Source organism: Danio rerio, chromosome 25 (assembly GCF_052040795.2).
Source record: "Danio rerio strain M-AB ecotype USA chromosome 25, GRCz13ab, whole genome shotgun sequence".
In the NCBI taxonomy this organism is placed as follows: Eukaryota; Metazoa; Chordata; class Actinopteri; order Cypriniformes; family Danionidae; genus Danio; species Danio rerio.
In genome coordinates this window covers 20,708,113-20,734,351 of record NC_141045.1, presented here as the reverse complement: position 1 = coordinate 20,734,351, position 26,239 = coordinate 20,708,113, and the positions used below count along the sequence as shown (strand labels likewise).

Genomic DNA, 26,239 nt, shown 5'->3' with positions numbered 1-26,239 from the left:
CCGCCAACTTATCCTGCAAGTTTTTACACAGCGGATGTTCTTCCAGCTGCAACCCATCTCTGGGAAACATCCACACACACATTTACACTTATACACTACAGACAATTTAGCCTACCCACTTCACCTGTACTGCATGTCTTTGGACTGTGGGGGAAACCAGAACACCAGGAGAAAACCCACGCGAACACAGGGAGAACTCCACACAGAAACACCAATGAGCCCTGGCTCGAACCAGCAACCTTCTTGCTGTGAGGCGATAGCACTACATATTGCGCCACTGCTTCGCCACAGAGTAAACACATAATGAAAACATGACAAAGCCATTTGACTATCTTGTTCATAAACAATGGTGTCAGGATTTCTCATCTTGATGACACTGACACTTTCATTGACATCAATACTTGCTTTTGAGTGAAGAGCTGAAGTGACGCGCTTTTGCAGGTTATCAAATAGGTTTTGCAGTTTGTACTAATTGTTTTGAGAAATGCATTAACTGTTGTGCAAATGTAAATAGTGTTAAGAGAAATGCACCAAAGCGACTGAAAAAAACTGTAACAATAAAATATAGTGTTATAATTGGCTATTATGACTGCTACTAATAAAATGTATAATTACGTATTGTAAAATATATTTATCTGTTATAACTTATTGTTATTAAATAATAATAACTAATGACAACAGTGTAATTTAGAAACAATAAAATACATTCTATGTGGAAATAGATTAGACAGACAGACAGGTGGATGGATGGATGAATGCATGGATACATGGATAGATAGATAGATAGATAGATAGATAGATAGATAGATAGATAGATAGATAGATAGATAGATAGATAGATAGATAGATAGATAGATAGATAGATAGATAGATAGATAGATAGATAGATAGATAGATAGATAGATAGATAGATAGATAGATAGATAGATAGATAGATAGATAGATTTACTACACCTTTGCAATTGGAATGAACTCTACATTAACATAAACACCCATGTCCTGTCGTGTTTGCGTCTTGAGATCACAAAGCTGCGTGCTGTTCGGCCAATCAGACTGAGGTAAACAGCGAGTTTCCTCCGCGCTGCTCGCCTTAACTGTGCGGTCGGCGCAGCTGGCAGCAGTTGTCATGGAGATGAGCGCAGGCCCTTCGTCTGTGCGAGGGGCAGTGCCCGCGGAGAGCCCGCCCCGGGGCTCGCTGGTGGCGGCGGCGGAGGACGACGAGCACCGCGAGCAGCCGCAGCCCGAACAGACAGTCCGGTCCGGAGACTTCTACATGCTCATTGTGATCGGAGAGATCGCCACCGAGCAGCAGCTGCAGACCGCCAGACTGCACATAGAGCGCGGTGAGCCTCTCCGACTCTAAACACATCCGCACACCCACAACTATTTGTTTGGTTCAGTTTGTAAAAACAATTAAAACACGTCTTTTAATGAGCCTGTTTTGTAGTAAGTTGTATGGAATTAAGACATATAAGTGAAGTATTTGTATGACCATTAATTATACTTATTATTCATATTTAGCCTACAAGTCGTCATAACGTAAACAAATCATTAAAAATTGTTAAATAAATAAAAAATGTTGCATATTTGTTTAGCGCAACTTCAGATCTGCATACTGTGTGCATCTGTACTGCTGTGGGCTTGTTATTATGAGCGTGCTTCGGTATGAACGTTGCAGTGCAAATATCAAGCTTGAATGGTTTCCAAAATCGTCACTTTTTGGTCCAAATGGAGTGATTTTGGACTGTCCCTGGCTGCTCTTGTTTTGAGTCCCGCATGTGTGCTGTATTGAGAGTTTGAACTCCAGCATCTGCAGACTGCGGCGACCCCGCGTGACTGCACTGAGCACTGCGCCATGCAGCGATTCTGCGCTTTTACTCCACACTCACTGATGATGAAGATGATGAAGCTGCAGTTTTGAGGCCCTGCGGGGTTAGGAAACTCGTCATATTGTTCAATGCGTTGTATATTTAGTACTATCATTTAGGGGGCAGGTGCTGGTAGTCACTATATTTTACGTGATTAATTATTAGCTTATTCATGATATATATATATATATATATATATATATATATATATATATATATATATATATATAATTTTTTTTTTCATTTTTTCAAGTGTAAAAGAGTCAATGTTGCATGGCCTGCTGTTCATGTAAGGCTATTATAGCTGACTAAAAGTAAAAACATAAAACTACAACCACATACTTTACCGTTAAATGAAATAAAATACAAATGTTTCATTTGTACATCGTAATAGTATTATTCATTCATTTATTATTATTATTATATATTTATTTCTTTCCGGCTTATTAGTCCCTTTATTAATCGGGGGCTGCCACAGTGGAATGAACCGCCAACTTATCCAGCATAGGTTTTATGCAGTGCATGCCCTTCCAGCTAGTATTATTATTTTGTCATCTTCCTTAAAATCCCTTTTCCTTCATTAAAATGATCTGATTCTCTGAATATACTGGATTTATTAGATATGGGTAGGGCCAGACGGAATCTGCGGACGTTTTTTGCTATTTCTGCTGAGAATTTTGCTAAAAATCTGCGGATTTCTGCTGAATTATTTTGGGAGTATCATAACGAAAACCTTAATTTGTGAAATTAAAAATAATCTCTTTTTAACTTTTATTTAATGTTTAAAATGCACTTCCAAAAGATTCACTTTATTTGGTAAACAAAGCAAGTCTCTCATTATCATATTTCTCTACTAAAAGAAAGAAAATATTACTGTACAAACTGCATTGTACATAATTCAAATGAACATTTTCATATATTTTTATACATTTACACACATTTACTCAAGAAAATAAACAGAATTAATGATGGGCTAAAAATCTGCGGAAAATCTGTGGAAGATCTTTGGAAAATCCGCGGAATTCTGTCGCGCAGGTTCTGTGTGCCTAGTTATGGGTTTGAATTTAATTGTTATATTTGTATGATTCTATCAAGGTTTGATTATATATAATAAAAATACAAAAATTAAAATATTGTAATTTATTGTTTTTATATGTTATAATTAATTAATGTTTTACACAGCGAATGCCCTTTCAGTGGCAACCCAGTACTGGGAAACACCCATACACTCTATCGATCACTCTCTGAATGAGAAGCAGTGGTGTAAAGTAACAAATTACAAATACTCCACTTACTGTAGTTGAGTAGTTTTTCTCAGGAATTGTAATTTACCAAGTAGTTTTAAAGATTTCAGTGTTGTATCTGTACTTTTACTCTGCTACTTTCCTTTAACCTGGCGTCAATACTTTATTTTTTCTTGTTTATAGGGATTAGAAAACTCAGTCCTGTGATTCCTGTCCAATAAAAAAATGAACTACCTCAATACACGGGTGATTTATAATTGCAGAAAGCTGTTTGGAAACATTAAAAGTGTCCAATAAGATGACCTAAATCTTTACATGCATTGACCCAGAGACTGTTTAGAATAGATGCATGTCACTGATGAGAAGTTGATAGATGTTTACTGTTTGATGACTGAAATGGCCTTAAACACGCAGCAGACACAAGACGTCAACATGACATCAGGGGTCTATTCTTCATACATTACTCAATTAGCTGGATTTGGATATTGACGATATATATATATATATATATATATATATATATATATATATATATATAAAGTAAAAAAAAAATTATTAATAAAACTTATGCAAATCTGCACTCCGAAATAAAAGTAAAAGACTAATTGAATATTAATCAGATGATGTCATTACGCTGCTGTGCCGTTAGCCAGTCGTTGCACTGTTGAATACGATTTCAAGGATCGATAGATCTGTTCGTCACAACACACCCATCAATCTCAGATCAGTTCATCCAGACGTTTTAATCTGATTCGCAAACTTGTTTGAAGAACCAAATTAGCCAGAGATCAGTTATCAAGACAAACAGATCCAGGATCTGCCAAATCATCTTAGATCATTTAAGTGAGGTACGAAACAGACCCCTGATTGACATTTTACCCCAACATTATGCGGGTACAGCTTGTTACAGCTTGATGTTGTTGTGTGAACATTATCACTCCGACGTCTATCAGATGTTGGATTTTGGTTGCCATACCTGACGAATAAATGTCAGTATTTGACATCAATATGACGTTGGTTTAAGATGTTGGCTCGACGTTGGATTTTGGTCACTTTCTAACATAACCAAAAATCAACCAAATATCAACATCATTTGACGTCATTATTAGACATCAAAAAAACGTCCACTGACTAGACATTAAATTTTGGTCACCTGACGTCACAACCTAAATCTAACCTAATATTAACGTCTTATGATGTTATGTGCCAGCTGGGCAATAACTAAATGCACTGCAGAACATTTACACACATCCACAAATTACATGTAAACACATTAACTTTTTACAGTGTATGACTTGTTACTAACTACTCTTGAGTACTTTTAAAAGGGCTACTTTTACTCATACTTTGAGTAAAATTGAAAACAGATACTTTTACTCTACTTGCACTACTTTTTTAGGCAAGTAATGGTACATTTACTTAAGTCTGATTTTTCAGTACTCTTTCAACCACTGGTGGGAAGCAGCAGTCCACTATTAGAGTTTTCACACCCTACCCACCAAAGATAATGGCTGCGACTTAGAGGCATTATAAATGTGGAGTTTTTGGATCCAGAAACACTTTAGTCTCCATAGACTTCCTTCTTCTGAGCTGCTTTTTCTGACATTTTCCGTTTTTCACAGACATAATGTGTGTCCTATTTTGAATCGACGCTGACATGTTGGCATTTGTAGCTCTGTTTTCTTTTGAAAAGAGCACAATCTCATTTGAATTTAAAACAACAGTCACCAAAATTGCACAATTTGGATAAGTTTAGGACAAAGCCTAAAAGGGATATGATCAAAGAGTTAATTAAAAATGTGGAGTATTTTGAGCTGAAACCTCACATACACAATCTAGGGACATTAAAGTTTAATTTTTCATATTGTAAAAAGGGCCATTATAGGTGCCTTTATAGAAAATGACAGTTGGTCATAATAACAAACGTTTTCATTTGTTGTGAGTAATAACTTAGTTATCCAAAGTTATCCAAACTAACATTGATTTTGTAACTATTCCGATGATCTAATAATGATTTTTTTTTTTTACATGGGAAGAATTATCAGTTTAAACAATAAAACAAAAATCTCAAATGCAAAACCATAAACAGTAAATGAAACTGAACTTTTTAATGGGTCTACTTATTCCATAATGTAGTTCACAAAGTTTCAAGGAAAATATTTCTCTTTTTAGTCACATCTATGTATTAAAAATAAGGGGGGAAAAAATTGGAAATTATTCAAAAATAATTCAAACTATTTATACTATTTATAAAAAGAACACTCATTTGTGTTACTTAAAATATAATGTTAACAGATAGAAAATTAAATTCAGTCATTAATTTTCTTTTCGGCTTAGTCCCTTTATTAAGCAGGGGTTGCCACAGCGGTATGATCTGGCAGAAACATAAATATCTAAAAGAAAATATTTATTCCTAATTTTTAACTAGTTTAACTTGATGTAGTGATAAACAGAACATAAAATAGATAATATTTAAGTAATTAAAATAAAATGAACATATAAAATTATAAAAAATATTTCAACTATTAATTAAAAAATAATAAACAATGTAAAATAATCAATAATACTAAAATGACATATAATGTTTCAAAATACAATTTGTAGGTCTTTTTATTTATTGTTTGCCAAAGAAATGGATAAAAAATTTGATACATTTTAATTAACAACTCAATTTCTCAGAATTGTTCAAATGTCAGTCTTTCAGCTTTTGACTTTAACATTCATAATTTCTTATTAATTTTATGATTTTCAGAATTCTACTCAATTTGGAGGATCATCTTCTGATGAACATGAAGCATGCGACACAGCTTTTTATTCAGTTTTGACGGTGCTTGGATAAGTTTGTATTATAAATCCTCTACTTTATTACTTTAAAAATCTAACAATTATTTCTCTTTATTGTTTAACATTGTTTTCATAAAAGGATAGAGATGTAAAATGTCTTTTACTTATCATATATTAAATTAACACAACAAAGGATAAGATCAACCACATAAAATAATATTTAAATAATATAAAATTTAGAAATGCTGCCTTGGCAACTTTTTAAAATAATTTGCACATAAACCTGTATATTTATATAGAAATAAAAATAAAAGTACTCTTTATCATTAATCATTTCCCATGTACTCTAAAATATGTTTTATTGTGCTACTATGTTTCAATCAATTGGCCAGAGATTGGCATCAGCTGATAATCCCATAATTGATCAGTACTCGTGATCCGTTCACTCATGAACCGATTGCAAGTGTTTGTGTTAGTTGGAGAGAAGCAAAATATTTGGATGACCTTGCATGAATTTAGGCCTTTTTACATGTTTTTGACAATATTGCAAGTTTACTTAGTGCAATAAACAGAGTTTATAGGTCTATTTTCCTTTAGTAGGTTTAATTTTTAACTTATTATGTATCAAACATGCACTCTAAACTTTCTTGATTCAGACATGTTTCCAAATTGCATTGTTAGAATTTTCTCACCATTTGTTTTGACTGTGCCATCTATTGTTTTGTAAAGCAGCTTCAGAACATGACATGTTCACACCTACTGTAAATGGTTATAAGAGACGTGTGTAAAGCTTTTACGCAACATGCTTCATTTATTCTGGGGTGGGGGAGGAGTTCCTCAAAAAGAGATTTTACATGTTTTTCATTTTTACAGTACTGATAGAAATTGTGTTTTTGCCACTCCAAATGCCTCTACATTAAGAAATGCTGGGTTCTACACAATTGATTTGTCTTTTAACAACATGAAGGAATTGACTGTTTAGTTTTTACAAATTTAAGTGGATTAAACATAAACAATCAAGTTGTCCACCACCACAAAAAAAAAAAAAAAAAAAAAAAAACTCAAGAATTGTGTTTTTTCAGCTCATTTTGTCATGGTGGGCTCACTCACAAACACACAGATCACAGGAATTATCAAAATCCATGTATTTATTTACAAAAAAACACTCACAACTGGAACCTGGCACTGGAGCATCAAACCGCAGACAGGACAAGGAGATGTGACAACAGAACACTGGACAAAGAACTAAGCTAAGGCAGGGGTAAAAATACACAGGACATAATTGAACTGAATACATACAGGGGTGTGACACAGGTGGAGCTAATGAACATTAACACACGGTGAGGAAACAGAACAAAGGAATCACATGACGTAAAAAGAAGCACACATGACACAACTAAATTATCACAACACACAGACACAGACTCATGACAAATTTAAATAAGTAGTTTGAACAAACAGCCAATGTTATTTTTTTTGAGTGTATATAACACAACAAATCTGAGCTGCCACCAGTAAAAAAAAAAAAAAAAACCCAGAGAAGAGTAAAATAACACTGAGGCCTGCAATTCCTTACAGACTTATTATTATGCGGCTCACGTTCAATATATTCCCAATCTAGACAGCCTCACTCTGCAGCATTTCCATGTTTGGACATCTATTCAACCCTCAAAACAAATACATTTGCTGTTTGTTTAAACTTATTTAAATTCTTGAGTTTTTTTTGGGGACAACTTATTTGTTTTATGTTTAATCCACTTAAATTTGTAAAGACTAATAAGTTAACTTAACAGTGCTTGCTGTCCCAACACAACTCGATTGTGTAGAACATAACATTTTTCAAGGGGAATTATTAAAGATACAATAGGTGATCTGCCAAAATGCTAACCGCTTAGCATACTATCTTTGGATGGCGGTGGGGGACTGTGATTCAAAGCCACACCTCCAGAGATCGCAAGCACGCTCATTGCGTCACAACAGCAGGCAGACAACCCACTAGTTCATGACATGTCATTCGTTAGTTAGTGTTTAGCCGGTGGCGTGCAGGAATTACATTTATTACTTAGCCACACTTACATGCTATTTCAGAGAGAATATTCAGAGTAGCATGGTAAACAGTATAGGAAGGCTGTCATTGCTCAAAAATGACCCAATGTGAATATAAAAGCAACTTCAGCTCAATAAAGCAGGTTAGGCGGAAAAGCACTATTTACTGATGTTTTGTAGTTAAACTAAATAAAAATCTACATTATCGATGCTGTAAAAGGACCTTATGAAACTGAAAATAGTCACATCAATCTTTCGCCTGGAGATTTCAGTGGCTGAACAACACGTCTGTGCATATAAGTCATTCATAACAGAACACAAACTAACATAAGCTTAGCCTGACTAAAATAGTTTTAAAACAGAACATTACCTGTCTGACAGTAATACTTCAGCCATGGTGTCTTCCTTCCTCCAGCGTGCTAAAGTAACTCCAATATTGATTCAGGATTTTAAATGTTTCAATTCAGCATTTGATTTCTCCCGGTCTGTCTCGTGACCGCGCGGCGCTTATGCAGACGGGCACGCGTGAATGGCGAATCTGTGTGAACAGATGCGCAGAAGTCCGAATTTACATTTGCTGACAGACTATTGGAATTTTGGGAGATGTCGGTCTGACAATATTTAATTGGATGAACATTTTTTAGTTTTATGCTTTACCCAGAATAAAAAAATACATATAAACCCATTTAGATCATTTACTTTAATCAGCACCACTGGACTGTGAAGAGACTTTAACCAGCACAACAAAAATGTTTCTAAAGACAATCACCTACTGCACCTTTAAGTAGTGATTTTTGTATGTATATTACACAATCAGTGTAGAGGGTAATGCGTTATAAGTAATGTACATTATGTAATAAAATAGTAAGGAGTAAAGTAGCGCATTACTTTTAAAAATAAGTGTTATTATTGGAGTTACTTTTAGAAAAAATTTAATTAGTTACGTTTTACCTTGCTTAAATTGCTTTTACAAAATATAATGCGGAATGAAAATCACCTTAGGTTGAATCACGCACTCAATGAACAGTTTGACAACAGACAGTCGGCTCGCACTCATCATCAGGTCTCTTTTTCACAGCAAGTCAGTGTACTGTTCTACCAACTGAATAACTTAGTATAGTGGTTTATTTAGAGTCAGAGGGGGTATCCAGTATGTTAAAAAGTAAGTAATTAAGTACTTACTGAAGACGCAAACTGTTTCATGACAACTAGTTCAATTTTATGAACTGGTTCGACCAGTTCACTTAAGATCCGGTAAAAACATTAATTTGCTAATCGCCCATCATCGCTACAGACAGTCAGAAACGGGAACAATGGCAGGCTGGAGACTTACATTTTTGCAGTTTATTCTTGTTATTTTTAACTTATCGAAGAAAAGAAGTGGATTGTCGTTAAGTGTAGATTATGTATGTTTAGTAGAGGGGCGTTGCTAGGGTCGAAAGGGATAAGGGGCTTAGCCCCAAAGAATGATATAGCCTTCAATGTGATACAAAGCTACACACATTTATTTGGACAGAGTGATTAACTGAGGTGTATTGTTGTCAAGATACTGGAATTTCTAAATTCAATACCTTGCAAAATATTGATATTCAATGGGCTTTTTTTAAAAAACAATTGTATCAAAAATAGTACAAAAAATAAAGATTTAAATGCTAGAAATGTGTTTACTTCAAATTTCTTTAGAGGGAGACTTTTAGTTTTCCTCAAAATAGGTTGATGTGGGCATTGTAGCACTTTGAATGCATGTAATGCCTGTTTCATTCACACTTGAGCAGAAATTCCATATATGCCTCACAAAAGTTGTAGAATATTCCAGGAAAACCCTAATATTATGGATGAAGGAATCCAGCTATTGCTGGAGTTGAATGAAAATAAGATCTGAATAAACATAAAAAAGGCTTAAACTGATCATTTACACGACTGTGACAATAAATGTAGATGAAGTCAGAATTTTTTGCCCCCCTTTTCATTTTTTTCCTATTTTAAATATTTTCAAAATGATGTTTAACAGAGCAAGGACATTTTCACAGTATGTCTGATAATACTTTTTCTTCTGGAGAAAGTCTTATTTGTTTTATTTAGGCTATAATAAAAGCAGTTTTACATTTTTTAAAAACCATTTAAGGGTCAAAATAATTAGCCCCTTTAAGCTATATTTTTTTTCCGATAGTCAGCATAAAAAAACTATCGTTATACAACGACTTGCCAAATTACCCTAACCTGCCTTTAAATGTCACTTTAAGCTGTATAGAAGTTTCTTTAAACATGTCTAGTCAAGTATTACTTACTGTCATCATGGCAAAGAGAAAATAAATCAGTTATTAGAGATGAGCTATTAAAACTATTATGTTTAGAAATGTGTTTAAAAAATAAACAGGGGGGCCCGGGGGCATTAGGTATTTTCATAAGAAAGTCGATTTATAATCCGCTGCTAACTGACATAGCATGTTACTGTAGAATATAGCCATAAAATAATATGCAAGATTACTTTTACAGAAACATATGTGACTGGCTATATCATATCTAAATAAAGATGTCTATATATATATATATATATATATATATATATATATATATATATATATATATATATATATATATATATATATATATATATATATATATATATATATATATATATATCATATCTAGAAAGCAAGTACAATTTACATGTTTCTGACTAATTCGCATGTATTTACATTAATGTGCAGCACATTTTATTGATTACCTACAGTTATGTTATTTCACCAAAACTACACACATTTTCTGCAGAAAAAACAATTATTAAGCTTCATCTGTAACTTAGCTAGAACTATTCAGTTTTGCGAAACAGTTGTATTATTACCTCATCAGCTTCAGCTGCTCAAAATAATGAATGATGTGCAGTGGCGGAATATTTTTAAACCATGTGACAACAGAGCCACTCCCACCTGCCGGTAGAAACAGGTACTGCTGAATTGATTACTTTTTAGATACCCGACACAAACGCTGCTTTAGGTAGAATACGCGTGATATACACGTGTTAATTGTCAGAACTTTGATAACAAAATAAATGTTATACAACCTATTTTTATTAAAGTGCAACATATTCCAAAAGATCAGGGGCTTTTGACAATACATCAGGGGCTTAAGCCCCCAAAGCCCCCCCCTCGCAACGCCCCTGGTTTAGTAAATCTCTTGACAAGGATTTGAAACCTCAACCAAGTAAGGAAAAGTAACGCAAAAGTAAATCAATATTGTAAGGCATCCCTTTCAAAAGTAATTTCCCCAACATTGAACATTGAATAAAGCACACCTTTTACTTGCTGCATCACAAATACCAATATTTGAACCATTTTTAAAAGATACATCACGGTCTGATTGTTTGATATTAGGCATGGATATAATCCTTACACCTTCACGAGCATATATCTGCACAGTTTGATAATCACTTTAGGTGTCTGATCAAGTGTTTGGTCTCATCCCGCCTGACAGACTTTTTAATCAGCATAATCGATGAGAGCCAAATCAATGCTGTAAAGGATGTGTTGTGTTTCTGTACTTCTCATTCAGAGAAAAGTGAAGTATTGCTTTATCTCCGCAGTCATTACCTGTTGTAGATCCCAATGACAAAGCATTTCTGAGGGCAAACGCTGCTGTGTTTGCAAGGTTCACTCTTTAAAATGCATCTAAAGAAATCTGTATATAAAGAAGAGTGGAGGAAGGAAACGGATGGGGAGAGTTAAGAGGCGCAGAGATTTCATTTCATTGCCTAACTCCCCAGTCTGGACTTTGAAGTTCAGAGAGGGAGCAGCTTAAGCGATGTCTGAATTTTGTTGGGGATCTTATGAAATATTAAGAGTGAATATTCTGAGCACAGCAGGCTGAATCTCATCAGGAGGACTGTATGGCTGATGTCTGGCACTATATTGGGGATTAAATATGTAATTTAAGCCTATTGAAAGAAACAAAAGTTAAATAATAAATATAAGGAATAAATAAACAAAACAAAAAAACAATGCTATATATTCGGGCGTCACGGTGGCGCAGCGGTTTATTCTGCTGTGGCTACCCCTGATTATTTAAGGGACTAAGCCGAAAAGGAAATGATTAAATGGCATATGTTTATTTGAAATATTTAATTTAGTTTATTTTTTATTTTCATATATATATATATATATGGCACTATATTTGGGATTAAAAATGTAATTGAAGCCTACCGAAAGAAAATATATTTAAAAATCTTGAAGAATAAATAAAATAAACAATGTTATACATTTATTTTAAACTTTTTTTTGTGCATTTTTAAATGTAATTTTATATTTTGTAAATTATCAATATTACATATAGATTAATAGTAATAAAAATAAAAGATTAAACCTTTTAACTCAAAATATTAAGCCACATTATTGGAATTTATTGCATTTGTAACATTAAATATTCTAAGCACAACAGACTAAATCTCATCAGGAGGATTATATGGCTGATGTTTGGCACTATATTGTCACTAAATTTACTAAAATATGATGTAAAAATTAACTATTAATTCATTTAAATATTTTATTTAAAATAATTTAAATATTTTAAACATTTATTTTTTATTATTTTGTAATTAACTATTTTAGAAATACATTATTATTAATATTAAAATAATATTAATAAAATATTAAACATTGTAACTTTTTACTCAGAGTTTTAAAATGTATTGCATTTAGTATTATTGAACCATTGAAGATCATTTCTGTTGCAAAAAAATATATTTTTGCATGGAAAAAGTTAACACTTTTTTTACTTTCTGCCAAGAATATCTACATAATATAATCTTATGCAATATAAACACCCGCTTTGAATGTTATCACTCGATTGAATGGATGTTTTATTGGGTATCAGCTGATAGATATGGGCCAATAGGGGCCTTCTGAGCCTACTAGTAGGCTGTTATCATCCATCCACATGGTTAATCAGCTATACTAATAGAGAAGACTCCCGGTCCAGATCTGTTTTTACATTACTGTGATGGTTGGGTTTAGGGTTGGGGAAAGGGTAGACATTAATAAAATTCATGGGAAATTTAATAAATAATATAAATAATTCTTGTTAACCTCCAGACGCAGCCATATCTGATCTATAGCTAATTAATTAAATCATGGATTGATGATAACAGCCTTTTGAGCCTACTTGTAGGCGCAGTAGGCCAGCTAATAACCACTGATAATGCCCATTCAATCGAGTAATAACATTCGAATCGCCTGATATAAACGTATTACCTATACATAAATATAATACAATAATTTATATTTAGTCTTTTTTAAAATACATTTTTTGATGCCTGTTTGTCTCAGATATCACCTAAATGATATATTATAGAAGGATGTATGGCTAAAACCCCTGATGTGAAATAAAGGTGTGGATGAACATTGCTTTCACATGTAAAGGTGAAGTACTTTGCACATGCTGATCATGTAACACGTCTCTCTGTACCTGCAGGTATCCGTTCCTGGGACATCAGTGTGTCTGAATGTGATCTGGACCAACAACTGCAGCTGTTCATAACCAGACATTCAGCCCAGTTCTCCGCTGAGGTCAGAGGTCAGTCCAGTTGAGATGATAACAGACACCTACATCCTGCAAAAAACAAAAAAAAAATCACATTTTTCATTTCTTACCATGATCAATACTTTCAGGGAAATTTTTGTAAACACCGGGAAGTAGGGCTGAGCGATATGACAACCTCATATCATATCATATCATCTTATATCCTAATAATGATGAATTTCATGATATAGTACCTTTTTGTGTAAATTCAATAATAAATTATACACTGATCACATGGAAATGACTATTTATTTTCTTTTTTAAATTTCAAAGTATTTACTGAAAAATGGACTCATTCAGATGTGATCATATTTTTCACTTTATATAGAACTTCAGTGCAAATGTTTGATTAAGAACGTCAAAATACGAGCCGTTATTGACAATAGCTGAACATTGTATTGCTTTGAAACAAAAAACAGACATTGATATACCAATTAGACTATGGATCTCAGAAGTTTGCAGCTGTATACCATTGGAGATGATCACATATTCTTTGAGAGGAAGGTGAACTAATTAAACGATTTGTAACCCATTTTTGAATTATAGTTAAAATATAAAACCAGTAGCATATCATTTGATTGGAAAAAATTTTCCCCATTGGTTTATACTGTATAACTTCTCCCTTTTTATTTATTTATTATTATTTTTATTTATTTATTGTTATATATTGTGTGTTTGCAAAAAGGTGAATGTTTGCTTCGGGTGCGTCGGTTTTCCCCACAGTACAAAGACATGCATTATGTGAATTGTATTACCTAAAATTGTTCGTAGTGTGTATGTGTGTGTATGTGTGTGTGTGTGTGTGTGTGTGTGTGTGTGTGTGTGTGTGTGTGTGTGTGCGTGCGTGCGTGCGTGCGTGTGTGTGTGTGTGTGTGTGTGTGTGTGTGTGTGTTTGTGTGTATAGATACACAATACTGGGTTGCAGCTGGAAGGGCAGCCGCTGCATAAAAAATATGTCAGAATAGTTGGCAGTTCATTCTGCTGTGGTGATCTCTACAATAGAGACTAAACCCAAGGAAAATGAATGAAAGAATGAATGAATGAATATTGTTTGTGTGTATGTTTCATTTTAGTTTATGCGGTTATTATTTTTTCGCTGAACATGCCTGTAATGGTGTGTAACATTGCATCCATATAAATGATAAAGTATGAGTTTAAACAATGTATTTAAAGACACCACTATGTAAACGATAAAGCAAAATATGAAACGATAGACTTTTTATTTTGTCCATCCTGTATATATATATATATATATATATATATATATATATATATATATATATATATATATAGATTGCAGAGCCCTACAGGGAGGGTGGTGCTGCAGTGTTTTTGCTGATAGATAACATGCAGGATTTGTGGACTGCAGCAGTGAGAATGTCTCCTCTGGGAGTTCAGCATGTGTGTTTGCTTCCACTTCCTATACGGTGTTTATCAAACAGAGAGCTTCACTTGTAATACCAGTCATTTCTGACCTTGTAAGGACATTATTTTGGTCCCAATGATGAAAACAGCTTAAAAATCATACAGAAAAAACCTTTTTCTTTTTTAATGTAAAAGTACTATTAAACAGCCAATATGTTAGTAATAGGTAGGCCCACTTGTGTAAATGGTTGTACATTTATATATATATATATATATATATATATATATATTTAGTTTTTATATTAATTTCGTTAATATAATTGACTAATATGAAAATGTTTATATGATTTTTCTTACAATACTGTTTGTAAAGTAATATTTTCTCTTTTAGTAGGAAAAAGGGATCCAATTGGAATTGCATTGTAAACATTCAATAAAAGTTAAAAAGGTATTATTATTTATGTTGTAAGTTTTTAGTTATGATACTCTCATAATCACTTCACATAAATCTGCAGACTTTTTTTTTATTTTTTATTTTTTACAAAATTCTTAGCAGAAACAGCAAAAAAAGTTCACAGATTTTGTCTGGCCCTATATAGGCATGCAAATAAGCAAATAGTTAAAGGGAAGGTTCATCTAAAAAATTTAGATTCTGCTATTCATTACTCATGTCTTTGATATTCTGAGACATTTGTTCATCTTTAAATCACAAGTTATGGTATTATAGATGAAATTCTGGAGCTCTCTCAGTCTTTACAGACAGCAGTGGTCCTGAGACGACCAGAAAAGGAGGTAAAATGTGATTTCACTGGTTCAACTGTTATCATACGAAGGTTGCGCTGTTGAAAATAGGGTTATGTAATACCTTCAGTAAAAGCACACAGTGACCTGACATGGAAAGGGAACAAAGTTGATTTTACAGTTGGGGTTTTTTTTTGTTACACACAAACTTTCTTAGAGCTTCATATAATTCATATAATAATAAAAACGGTTGAAGCTCGGAAGTCAGATGGAGTTTTCTAGACTTTACAGTTCTCAGAACTGTTGCTGTCTATGGAGGGTTAGAGAGCTACCAGATTTCATTCATTCATTTTCTTTTCGGCTTAGTTCCTTTATTAATCTGTGGTCGCCCATGCAGATTATCCAGCATATGTTTTACGCAGCGGATGCCCTTCCAGCTGCAACTCTTCTCCGGGAAACATCCATTCACACTCATTCACACACATACACGTACACTACAGACATTTTAGCCTTCCCAATTCATCTGTACCACATGTCTTTGGACTGTGGGGCAACCCGGAGCACCCAGAGGAAACCCCACGCGAATGCAGTAAGAACATGCAAACTCAACACAGAAACGCCAACTGACTCACCCGAGGCTCGAACCAGCGACCTTCTTGCTGTAAGACGACAGCACTACCTATTGCGCCACCATGTCACCCTCCCAGATTTCATCTAAAATATTTTAATTTGTGTTCTGAATATATGGGACATGAGCGTGAGTCAATAATAACTTAATTTTCATTTTTGTGTGAACTAACCCTTTAATAGCGAGAACTGTTTCATATATTAAAGATGTAGCATTTTTAACAAGGCAGATCTCAAACATAGATATGTCAAACAGGGAAAGACACTGAACCCAAAGTGTAAAAAGAACTCTGTGTGTAGAGAAGCCATATACAAATTGTGCTGAGTAAGCCTCTGTAGCTGAAATACAAAAATGGAAAAGAGCTGATCCTGCAGTGGGTATTATGAAAAAATGACTTTAGATGTAAAAGTTCTTTGGTTGTAAAACCTATTGTAGACAGCAGATTTGAATGTTACTGTATCTCTCAATTTAATGGGCATTATCAGTGGTAGTCAGCTGAAAGATATGGGTCAGAAGGAGCCTTCTGTGCCTACTATACACTGAAAAAAATAATTCAAAGATGATTCCTTGGATTTACTTAATTTTTTTAAGGTAAGTGGTTGTTAACAAGTTGTTTTATGCTGAGTTTAAACAAATTAAGTTAAACATTACTACATTTATTTGTTTAAATTCAACACAAATAAATAGTTTGCAACAATTTTGTAGACAACATTTTTTCCAATGTAGTAGGCTCAGAAGGCTGTTTTAATCCATCCACGTGGTTAATCAGCTATAGATCATACGGCTGTAGCCATTCTTGTTTACTGTAGAAGTAAACAAGAATTAATTATATTAGTTTTTCAATTTCCCATTAATTGTATTTTATTACTATCTACCTCCACCCAACCCTAAACCCAACTGTCACAGTAATTTAAAAACTGGATCTGGAGTCTTCCCTATTAGTATACTGTAGCTGATTAAACCTGTGGATGGATGATAACAGCCGTAACTATATAAGCCAGCCCCTACAGGCCCATATCTATCTGTTGATAACAGCCTTTCAATCGAGGGTAACATTTGAAGCAGGTGTTTTAGAAGACTCCAAAACTGAATTAGGTCCCTCTAAAACAACAAAATAGATTTACTACATAATCAAAGTATTCAAACTGTAAACCCTCTACATGTATAATGTTCACATGATCACCTAACCATAAAGCAAACGTTAAAACCATGTAAAGCTTTTACCTCTGGAGAGTCGAACTGTTCGGCTTTTTTGCTCATTTTATTCCAATCCTATTATAAATAATAGTGTAAGCAGCTTAGAAAAGTAATATATCACCTCTCTCCTCAATAAGCCAGCCTATTTGATGCATCATGTCTGTAGCACAGCATGTGAATTATGTGCGACTTTATTGCTTCCCAAGTTTAGAACAAAAGAGCAGCACTAACAAACTACAACGGCAAAAATAATTGATGAAACAGCGATGTGGATGTGGGGCGACGGCCTCTGACCCTGCTGAAGGGCACGAAGTGTGCTTGGATCAGATTGTGATGACTGGTCTGTGGGGTGAATCAAGGTTAACAACCACTAAAGGCTGATGTCTCAGATTGTACTCATTGTGGCTCAAGGCTTTTCAGACACGAGGCTGCTTGGCTGATGGTGCAAATGGGACCACAGTATCGATCCTGCCGTATCATATTCAGCATGTCCCTTTGCATGGATCAATGACATTCAAGCTAAGGGGAATTCAGTGGCCGTCCTAGGGCACAAATAAATGTGTTTCTAGTGGAAATATGGCAAATAATGTTTTCTAATATAATTGGTTTATGTATAACTGATAAATATGAAGCTCTTTTTTTCTGCCAGATAGAAGCTTTTGGTTTAACTATTAAATATATATTGCAATTTTAATGTGTTTTCCTATCTCCTTTATAAATATAAGACGATAGGCTGCTGCCATCTAGAGGATATTAGATGTAATGTAGAGTGTTTATTACAAGATGATCCTTTAGATATAATTCAGAAATGCTAAATTGGTAATTATTATTTGTTCTCAATTTTAACAGTGTTTATATTTACTGTACTGTCTATCTGACACTTTAATTTTAGTGTAATCTGATGATTAACGAGGAAAATTATTTATTTATTATACTTTGATTGGAGTTAACTTGTGGAAGATTTCTTTTGGCTGGATTGGACGTGATTTGGAAATGAACACACTTGACTTTATAAAGTCTAACTGCTAACAATCCACATTAGATCCAAGTCATGAGATCCAAAATGTGGCCTGCAGAGACAATATGGGGATAAATACATAAGAAAAACAAACACACAAATAGAATGTGGCTTTATAATAATTCTGGATGGAAAAAGTCTAAAAAAAACAGGACATTTACAAGAGCTGGCCAGGGGTAAAGAGAGCAATTGGAGCCATGATTTCAGAGTGTTTACCAAGAATCTGATGCTCCAAAATCCTATAGTAAGATGGTAAAACTTACAGAAGAACAAACATATCATAATATCATATCATACCATAATTCTTAGAGTGCTTCACGCTGGTGAGTGTTCAGTAGGACACACTCTCTTCTTTCCGCATGCACCAGACAATTTATTATCAACACTCCATGCGATGGTCAGGAGAGGCAATTCTGAGTGTGCCTAACACAGGTGAGCAAGCTTGAAAAAACACCTGAAAGATACACTCTCGTCTTCTCAATATGCACCAGAAATCTTATATGCACCCCATACTTTTTGGAAAACATTGTGCAATTCTGAGTGTGCTTCTGCAGGTGAGTAGGCTTTACAAACCACTTGTAGGACAATCTTGCCTCTCTGTATGCTTGAGAGAAAAATTTAATGAAACTAAGTCTAAACTAACATGGCCTTATGTAAGTAAGTATTTGTAAGTCCACCAATCTGGCCGTTAGGACCCCAGCCTCTTCTCAGTAAAGACACATGAAAACCTGCTTGAATTTTGCATTAAAGGGCACCTATGGTGAAAAATCTACTTTTCAAGGTGTGTATAGGTATAGTGTATAGACCGTCACATTGGGGCAGTATAAACACATCCAGTTTTTTTTTTTTTCAATTTAACAGCATAAAAAAGGCGGACCAATTGGAGCGGTTTTAAGATCGACTGCAACTTGAGGTAGGAGTGCGGTTCCCCCGCCCACCAATATTGATTGAAAGGGCGCGCATTACCATATTCTCAGTTTGTTGTTTTACGTCCGCCATTTTCAGCACGTGATTCAAAGCGATGTCAACAAAGAAACACTCTTGCTCCGTTTTTAGATGTAAGGCTCATTGGGCTCAACTCAAGATCAACATTCACCACATGATCGCTCTTATCAGCGCCATTGTTTGTAACTTTAGGTGAGTTTGCAAACATGAGTACTTTTTAATGCTTCTTCCTTAAACTTCAGCCGATTGCATTTCCCAAACGGAAAGCTCCCTGTCATCTTAACTAGATGCAGCTGGAAAGTGCGAGCGCTTGCCTTATGCACACGTCCCTCCATTGGAAATGATGAACTTGCACCAGAAGCGCAGCTCGGCGTCGCCACGCGTCACACCATCCAGCGCCATGCATTTTAGAATTCTAAACATAGGTTTCTATCATGGTACACACATCGGGGCCCCAAGTTGGCGGCTGTCCGTGGTGCCCAGCCACAACTTAGGACACTGTTCATATTTCTGCCGCGCCACAGAGCGACATCTACATAGTTTAATTTTATATAAAATCCGAATGTGGATGTGTGAGGCCCTTAAGTTATAGCCTCAGTCAAAGTTAATCCAGTGTGCGTGGTTATTAGTCTCGGTGTACATGCTTGGAACTTTAAACTAGCACACAGTTGGCTGTAAAACTATACAAAGACACAAATTAATTTGTACTGTCTGCTTCACCTGTGTCCGAGTCGTACATGTATGGCTGAATGCTGGTCCTCTCACTCATGTTGCTTCTCTCTGTCTGCCTGTCTGTTGCCATACACAAAGTGGGGGAGCTCTTGGCCCCGCCCCCTTGTTTAGTTGGGCGGGAAGTGGAAACTAGTTTTCATGTGAAGAAACACACCCCTAAAACAACGAGCTGTGTACAAGCCCCAAAATGACACTTTTTAACACATTATAATAAAAAACCTGAATTGTGTTTTGAACTGAACCTGAACTGGCACACTCAGAAGAACCATAATATTAATATTAAACCTTAAAAAAGGGGGTAAACTAGATTCCCTTTAAGGTACCTGAAGACAATGAGAAACAAGATTCTCTGGCCTAATAAACCTCAGGTCCAAGTGTCACGTGTGAAAAGGAAACCATTTTTGCATCCCAACTCGCATACTATCCGTCCTAAACAGTATTTGAAATATATGTCCCAAATCGTAGTATGTTGAAAAGAGAATGCCAAAGATTGCCGGATAGTTTACTATCCAAAGACCTGAGGAGATTTCTCTGGATGAGACTCGAGAATGGCAGATTATCCAGCTGCTGCTTCTCCAGTAAGGTAGTAAATTAAATATGACAGATAAGTGGGTGATTGACAGGGCTCGTAATTTGGCAACAAAACTTATCTGTTAACGAGGAATTGGTATCTTAAAGCTTGCATACTCTTCTGTTACACACTTAAAAGTATATCTTTTTTCTTCACAAAACAAGTACATACTTTTAGGGTGTAGTATAAATATGCGAATTGAGATGCAGCACATGACAAAGATGAAGTAGTGGTGCAGTATAGGAGTGTTTTCATTGTCAGGCGTTTGAGGAGTGATCAGGAAAGATGAATGCAGCAAAACACAAACTATCCTTGACAAAATCATGGCCCAGGGTACACAAAACCACTCAAAATTTCACCTTCTAATAGGACACATCCAACACAATGCAGGGACAATGCTAGGATCCTCCAGAGCTTGAAATTTGACTCAGTCGAAAAATTATCTAAAAACATTCCCAAGAGTAATTGGCAGAAACTCCCGCAAAAGCAGATTTTGCATAATATAAAAAAAGATTTGAGGCTGGTATCACTGCCAAAGGTGCTTTAGTTAAGTACTGAGTTATGGGTATGAATACTTATGCATGCATTTAAGTAATTATTTCAGATTTTCTTTTATTTATTTGTTTTTTTAACTTGCTGAAGTAGTCATGAATCTCTTTGGCTTTTTGGCTTCATTTTTTACTGGGTATGGAGTGTTGATTGATGTAGGGGAAAAACCATTGCCGCATTCACATACTATCCAACCTAAATAGAATTTGAAAATAGAATTAGGTTGTCCCAAATTATAATCAAGCCCTGTCAATCATTCACATTTCTGTCATGTTTAATTTCCTATCTTATTGAAGAAGCAGCAGCAGGATAATCTGCAATTCTCGAGTCTCATGCAGAGAAATCCCCTCATGTCTTTGGATTATTCTATTTTATACCCTGAATTTCTTCCTAACCTGTGTAATTTTTTTGCTTCTGTTGAACACAAAAGCAGATATTTTAAAGAATGCTGTAAAATGGCTAATGGTTTCCGACATTCCTCAAAACATATTCCTTTGTGTTCAGTTGAAATAAACTCAGTAAGGTTGTAACCATTTCAGAGTAAGTAAATAAGGAGTAAACTTTTCCTTTTTCGGTGAACTATCACTTTAACCCTTTTACTGCCTGCTCTACCAAATGGTTGACCATATTTTGACTGTTTTAAATAATGGTTTATACTACACAGCATTTTTGGTTTACAAAAAAATCAAACAAACATAATAATCCTGTTGCACTACTACACTTGATTTTGGTTTTATTGTAAAGACAACCACAAGAAAACATGTTAAATGAGAACCTGAAATATGTTATGGCATTCTTCAAAAAAAATAGAGATGATTTAGTATGTAAGTATGTAGTATGATTTAGTAAATGTGTTTTATTTTGATTATATTTTAAAATAAATTGGTACACATTTTTCAAAGTATATGCATTAATTCCAGTACTTTTATAATACGTCAGCATATTTACCATTTGGTAGAGGTTGATATTTTAGAAATTATGGGATGTGTTGAAAGAAAATTACTTACTTAACTAGCGACAATAGGGGCAGTTAATGGGTTAAAATTGTTTATCATATGGTTGCAACAAAATTACAAGAAAAAATCTGAAAAAAGAAGGGGTATACAAACTTTAGCATAGCACTTTATGTGAGCTTTATAAAAGCCTATTTTTAAAGTCTATTATTATTTATTTATTTTTAATTGTTTTAGAAATTTCCTTACAATTTTTCTAACATCAGAATTTTCATATTTTAATGATCTTCCATGCAGTGTGTAACAGCTCTAAGTGAAGAAATTTCCAGCTAAGACTTAAATCTGAAAGTGCACCGTTTAAAACTACTGATACATCGATAAAAGAGTCAACTCATTGTGGTTCGAATGAATTGTCGTGGTAATGGGTCTTTAGCCATGTTGGCATGATGTCAATATGGAGCTCAAGCCCACCTAATTATCTGAAGTGTGAGGGAAAGTTAGTGTTATTTTCCCTACCCAAAGACAAGGCTGTGAAGAGTCAGTGGTTGAAGTTTATTTTTGCAAAAATACCTCAGCATTATAACCCCAGCCTTGTGCTGTTACCTTCATTTTTCTGACAAGTGCTTCAGCAATCTACACACTTACAACAGGGGATTTGTCGACTGTATGATAAAGGAAGGATCAGAAAAGACTATTGATTTATGGGACTTTATCAGAGCTTGGCAGGAAGTTTACAGTTCACAGTTCATGGATCAGTTTCTCCCTCCATTTCTCAAGTGTAAGTAAGTGAGATTAAAATGATTGCCTCCTTGTTTTCTCTAGCTTACAAATAATGTATTTAATTGTGTTTTATTACTTGTAATCGCTCCACGTGGCTTGTACTGTCTCTGGTTAACTTTATATTCTCATATCGCGTCTAAAGCCACATTGAAAACATGACGCGTACCGCTGTTTACGGATTTAAATGCGTTTGTGAGCTCGCGATCCACTGCCCTTTGTCAATGCTATGGCCACCATCAGCTGTTCCTACACACGCTCATTTTAAAAGTTTTAAAATAATTCAGCTTTTGCCACTGTGTGGATTAATACTAAATGTGTGTCACTGTTTACTCATGGTTAAGAGTAGAGCTGGTACTGGTGTTTACTGCATTGCTTTAATGCACACTGTGTTCGTCTCAAAAGTGTTGATAAGCCATGGTGGGCGTTTCCCTCTGTCTTACGTTGAATGCAGTTGACCAATCGTAACAGACTGGGTCATTGGACCAGACAGCACAGATTAGCATTGCACTAGGGAGGGGTTTGGAAATTCGCTGAACGAATCATATGGGCGTCGTTGGGATAAAATATATCCCTATTATAAAACAAAAGCGTTTTCTTGCATGCAAGGACTGTTGTTGGAGACACCTAAAACATAACCTTTTATAACACTAGAACCACCATGGAGTCTATTTTACCCATGACTGTTATTCATATGTACATAACAGACCTTCAATAAAACATTAAGGCCTCCCAGTCATTGGCTTTTACTAAAATTGCCTCATTTAGAATTCCCAGATTTAAAAAATTGTTCCAAGAGTTCACATTTAGCTGACAATTGATTAAAAAGCTTGTTTGGCATGCTGTCTCGGGAAATAGCCCTGAGCTCATAAGATCCTCGAGCCCAGGGCTCCCTCCCGTTTGCAAGGCGAGAGGGGAGTTTGAGCTTAGGTAGATCACAGGGAGAACATGTAAACTCCACACAGAAACGTTGGCTGGCTTGATAAGGACTAGAACCAGAGATGTTCTTGCTGTGAGGCAACAGTGCTAACCACTGGGCCACCATCCCACCCATCTAGGAAAGGAGGATGAGTAGGGGTGGAAGGGGGGATTATTCCAAACAAAGATGGCTGTCATATTACACTTAGGGTATGTATAGTGGCTTAGGAATCATCTGATTGGTGAATCATAAATTGAATAATGCGGGGCCAGCTTCAAGCAATCATAAGCACGTGATCCTCTAGGAATTAGTTTATAAATGAACTTCACTTAGATAAAAATGGATTAAAAATGGGACATTTATACATATAAGCTCAAGCCTGGGTCAAATTTACCAACTATAAAAAATGCTTGTATTTATGCTCTGCTTATGTTTAAAATTACTCACCAATGACTTTCAATTTTACTGAATGAATTAGTTGTTATAATAAATGAATAAAGTCACAATGACTAAAAAAGGTGATTTGTAGTGCTATTAAAAGCACAAACTGTATGGAATGATAGAGTCTGGAGAAATATGTTATGCATCAGAGTATGATTGCTCAAATGTAGATATTTTAACCTACTTATAACCTACTCCTAAAATATTCTTGTTATCCTGAAAAAACATTTCATGAGTTTAGACACTGTTTGTTAATTAGCGAAAAACAGTGAAATAGTTTTTTTTTACCAATTTCAAAACAAAATTTCAGGTCAGTGACCTCCAGCGGTTTTAGTGTTAATGTATAATAGGGGCTCTTTAAACATTATAGAGTTCAAAAGGTGCTGATTCCTCCAGTGTCTGACAGAAACAAAAAAAGACCTATTAACAGTCTCTAACATTACATAAAATCACAAGCATCAAGCGGATATAACTTCAAGCCACTGTGTCTCACAGCAGAACTGACCTGGATCAAACAGAGTTTTGATGTCTTTGAGTTTTCTCTTCTTAAAACTGGGGAGGATGAGGGCAGGGAAACAGCATGATCAGTGTTTTGATTTTTACTGAGTCATTCAACCTCCTCCTCCTCTCTTCTACTATGTTTCCATGGTGACCTGCATCTTGGTATGAGCCAAGGTAAGCGCCGATGCAATGGGCTAATGGGTGCACTCTCTCAGAAAAGACGATAAATAAAAAATCCTCTTCTCCCAATTTCATGATGGATTTATGATATCTTAAGGCGAGACACTGTACGAAAAAAACTTCTTGAGGTTTGGGTCTTTTGCTGTATTTAATAAAACATAGGCTAATTTGCATATGTACATAACATATTAGAAAACTTGCAATGGATTCTTTTCAGATGATGGTATTGAGCAGTTTAATGGTCATAGGCATCCTAAATCCTTAAGTTTTTACTATTTATATGAAAAGAACAGCCCAGGCTCATTCTGAAAACGTACCTCAATATAAATTTCTGGAGAGTGCCAAATATGTCCCTAGTTACGTTTTTTTTTTGCAGTTTTTGTTTTCGCAAATCGACTAGAGGCCGCTGTGAATGCTTTTTGAGATCTCAAATTTCTCTCGCGAGTGCCGTTTGCGCCTGCTGTTCTTGCATAAATCCACCAGAGGCCACTGTCGACTGAATAATTGACAGATCGGCTGACCCACCCTCCTCCTTCCCTAAACCCAACCAATAGTGTTTTTAAAAGCACCGATTGACCCGGCTACCCTCTTCCCTAAACCTAACCGACAGTTTTAAAAAGCAATCCAGAAAAAGAAAAACCCTGCCCTGATTTTTACCACGTTTTTTTAGATTTTAACACATTCTCAGCCTGTTATTTACTTATTTATTTTATTTTATGGTTTCTGTTTTTGTCTTACTCATTTTCTGGAACCGTTTTTCGCCAGACTTGAACCTCGTTGTCACAGTCAACTCATCTCTGCATCTCAAATCCTCCGATGTACACGATGAGCTAACTGGACAAACTGGTAACAGCGGGAAAGCCGTCCATACAGGGGTAAGTGGTCAGCGTGAAAAGGAACGTCGTCACACCGCCCTGTAGCGTTCATTTTAAAGATGAAATGCAGCCATACATATCTCTGGCTACATAATTCTCGATCTCCAGAAATGTATATAGGGCTACGTTTCCAGAATCAGCCTGTGTTGTAAAAGAATGTGAGCACATTTATAAAGCTATACTTTCCACTATATCATCCCTGCATCAAATTACAAATTATATAATAATAACAAATTAGCGCTTATATAATGTGTTTGTAATCCAGTGTCTGTGGGTAGGACAGCAAATGTGTGAGTAAATATGTTCTTCATTCTGGCTGCCATTATATGTC

At 35.1% G+C, this 26,239-nt stretch overlaps 1 protein-coding gene across 1 annotated transcript in view; it reads left to right on the top strand.

Annotated features, from left to right (window-relative positions):
- The first annotated feature begins 1,114 nt into the window (after positions 1-1,114).
- The window catches only part of map1ab (microtubule-associated protein 1Ab), a 76,683-nt gene continuing 51,558 nt past the window's right edge, over positions 1,115-26,239 (top strand). The window contains exons 1-2 of the mRNA XM_087312110.1: positions 1,115-1,343; positions 13,409-13,510. Of these exons, the coding sequence (XP_087168236.1) occupies positions 1,127-1,343; positions 13,409-13,510 (319 nt within the window). The 5' untranslated portion in view covers positions 1,115-1,126. The remainder of the gene's footprint in view (positions 1,344-13,408; positions 13,511-26,239) is intronic.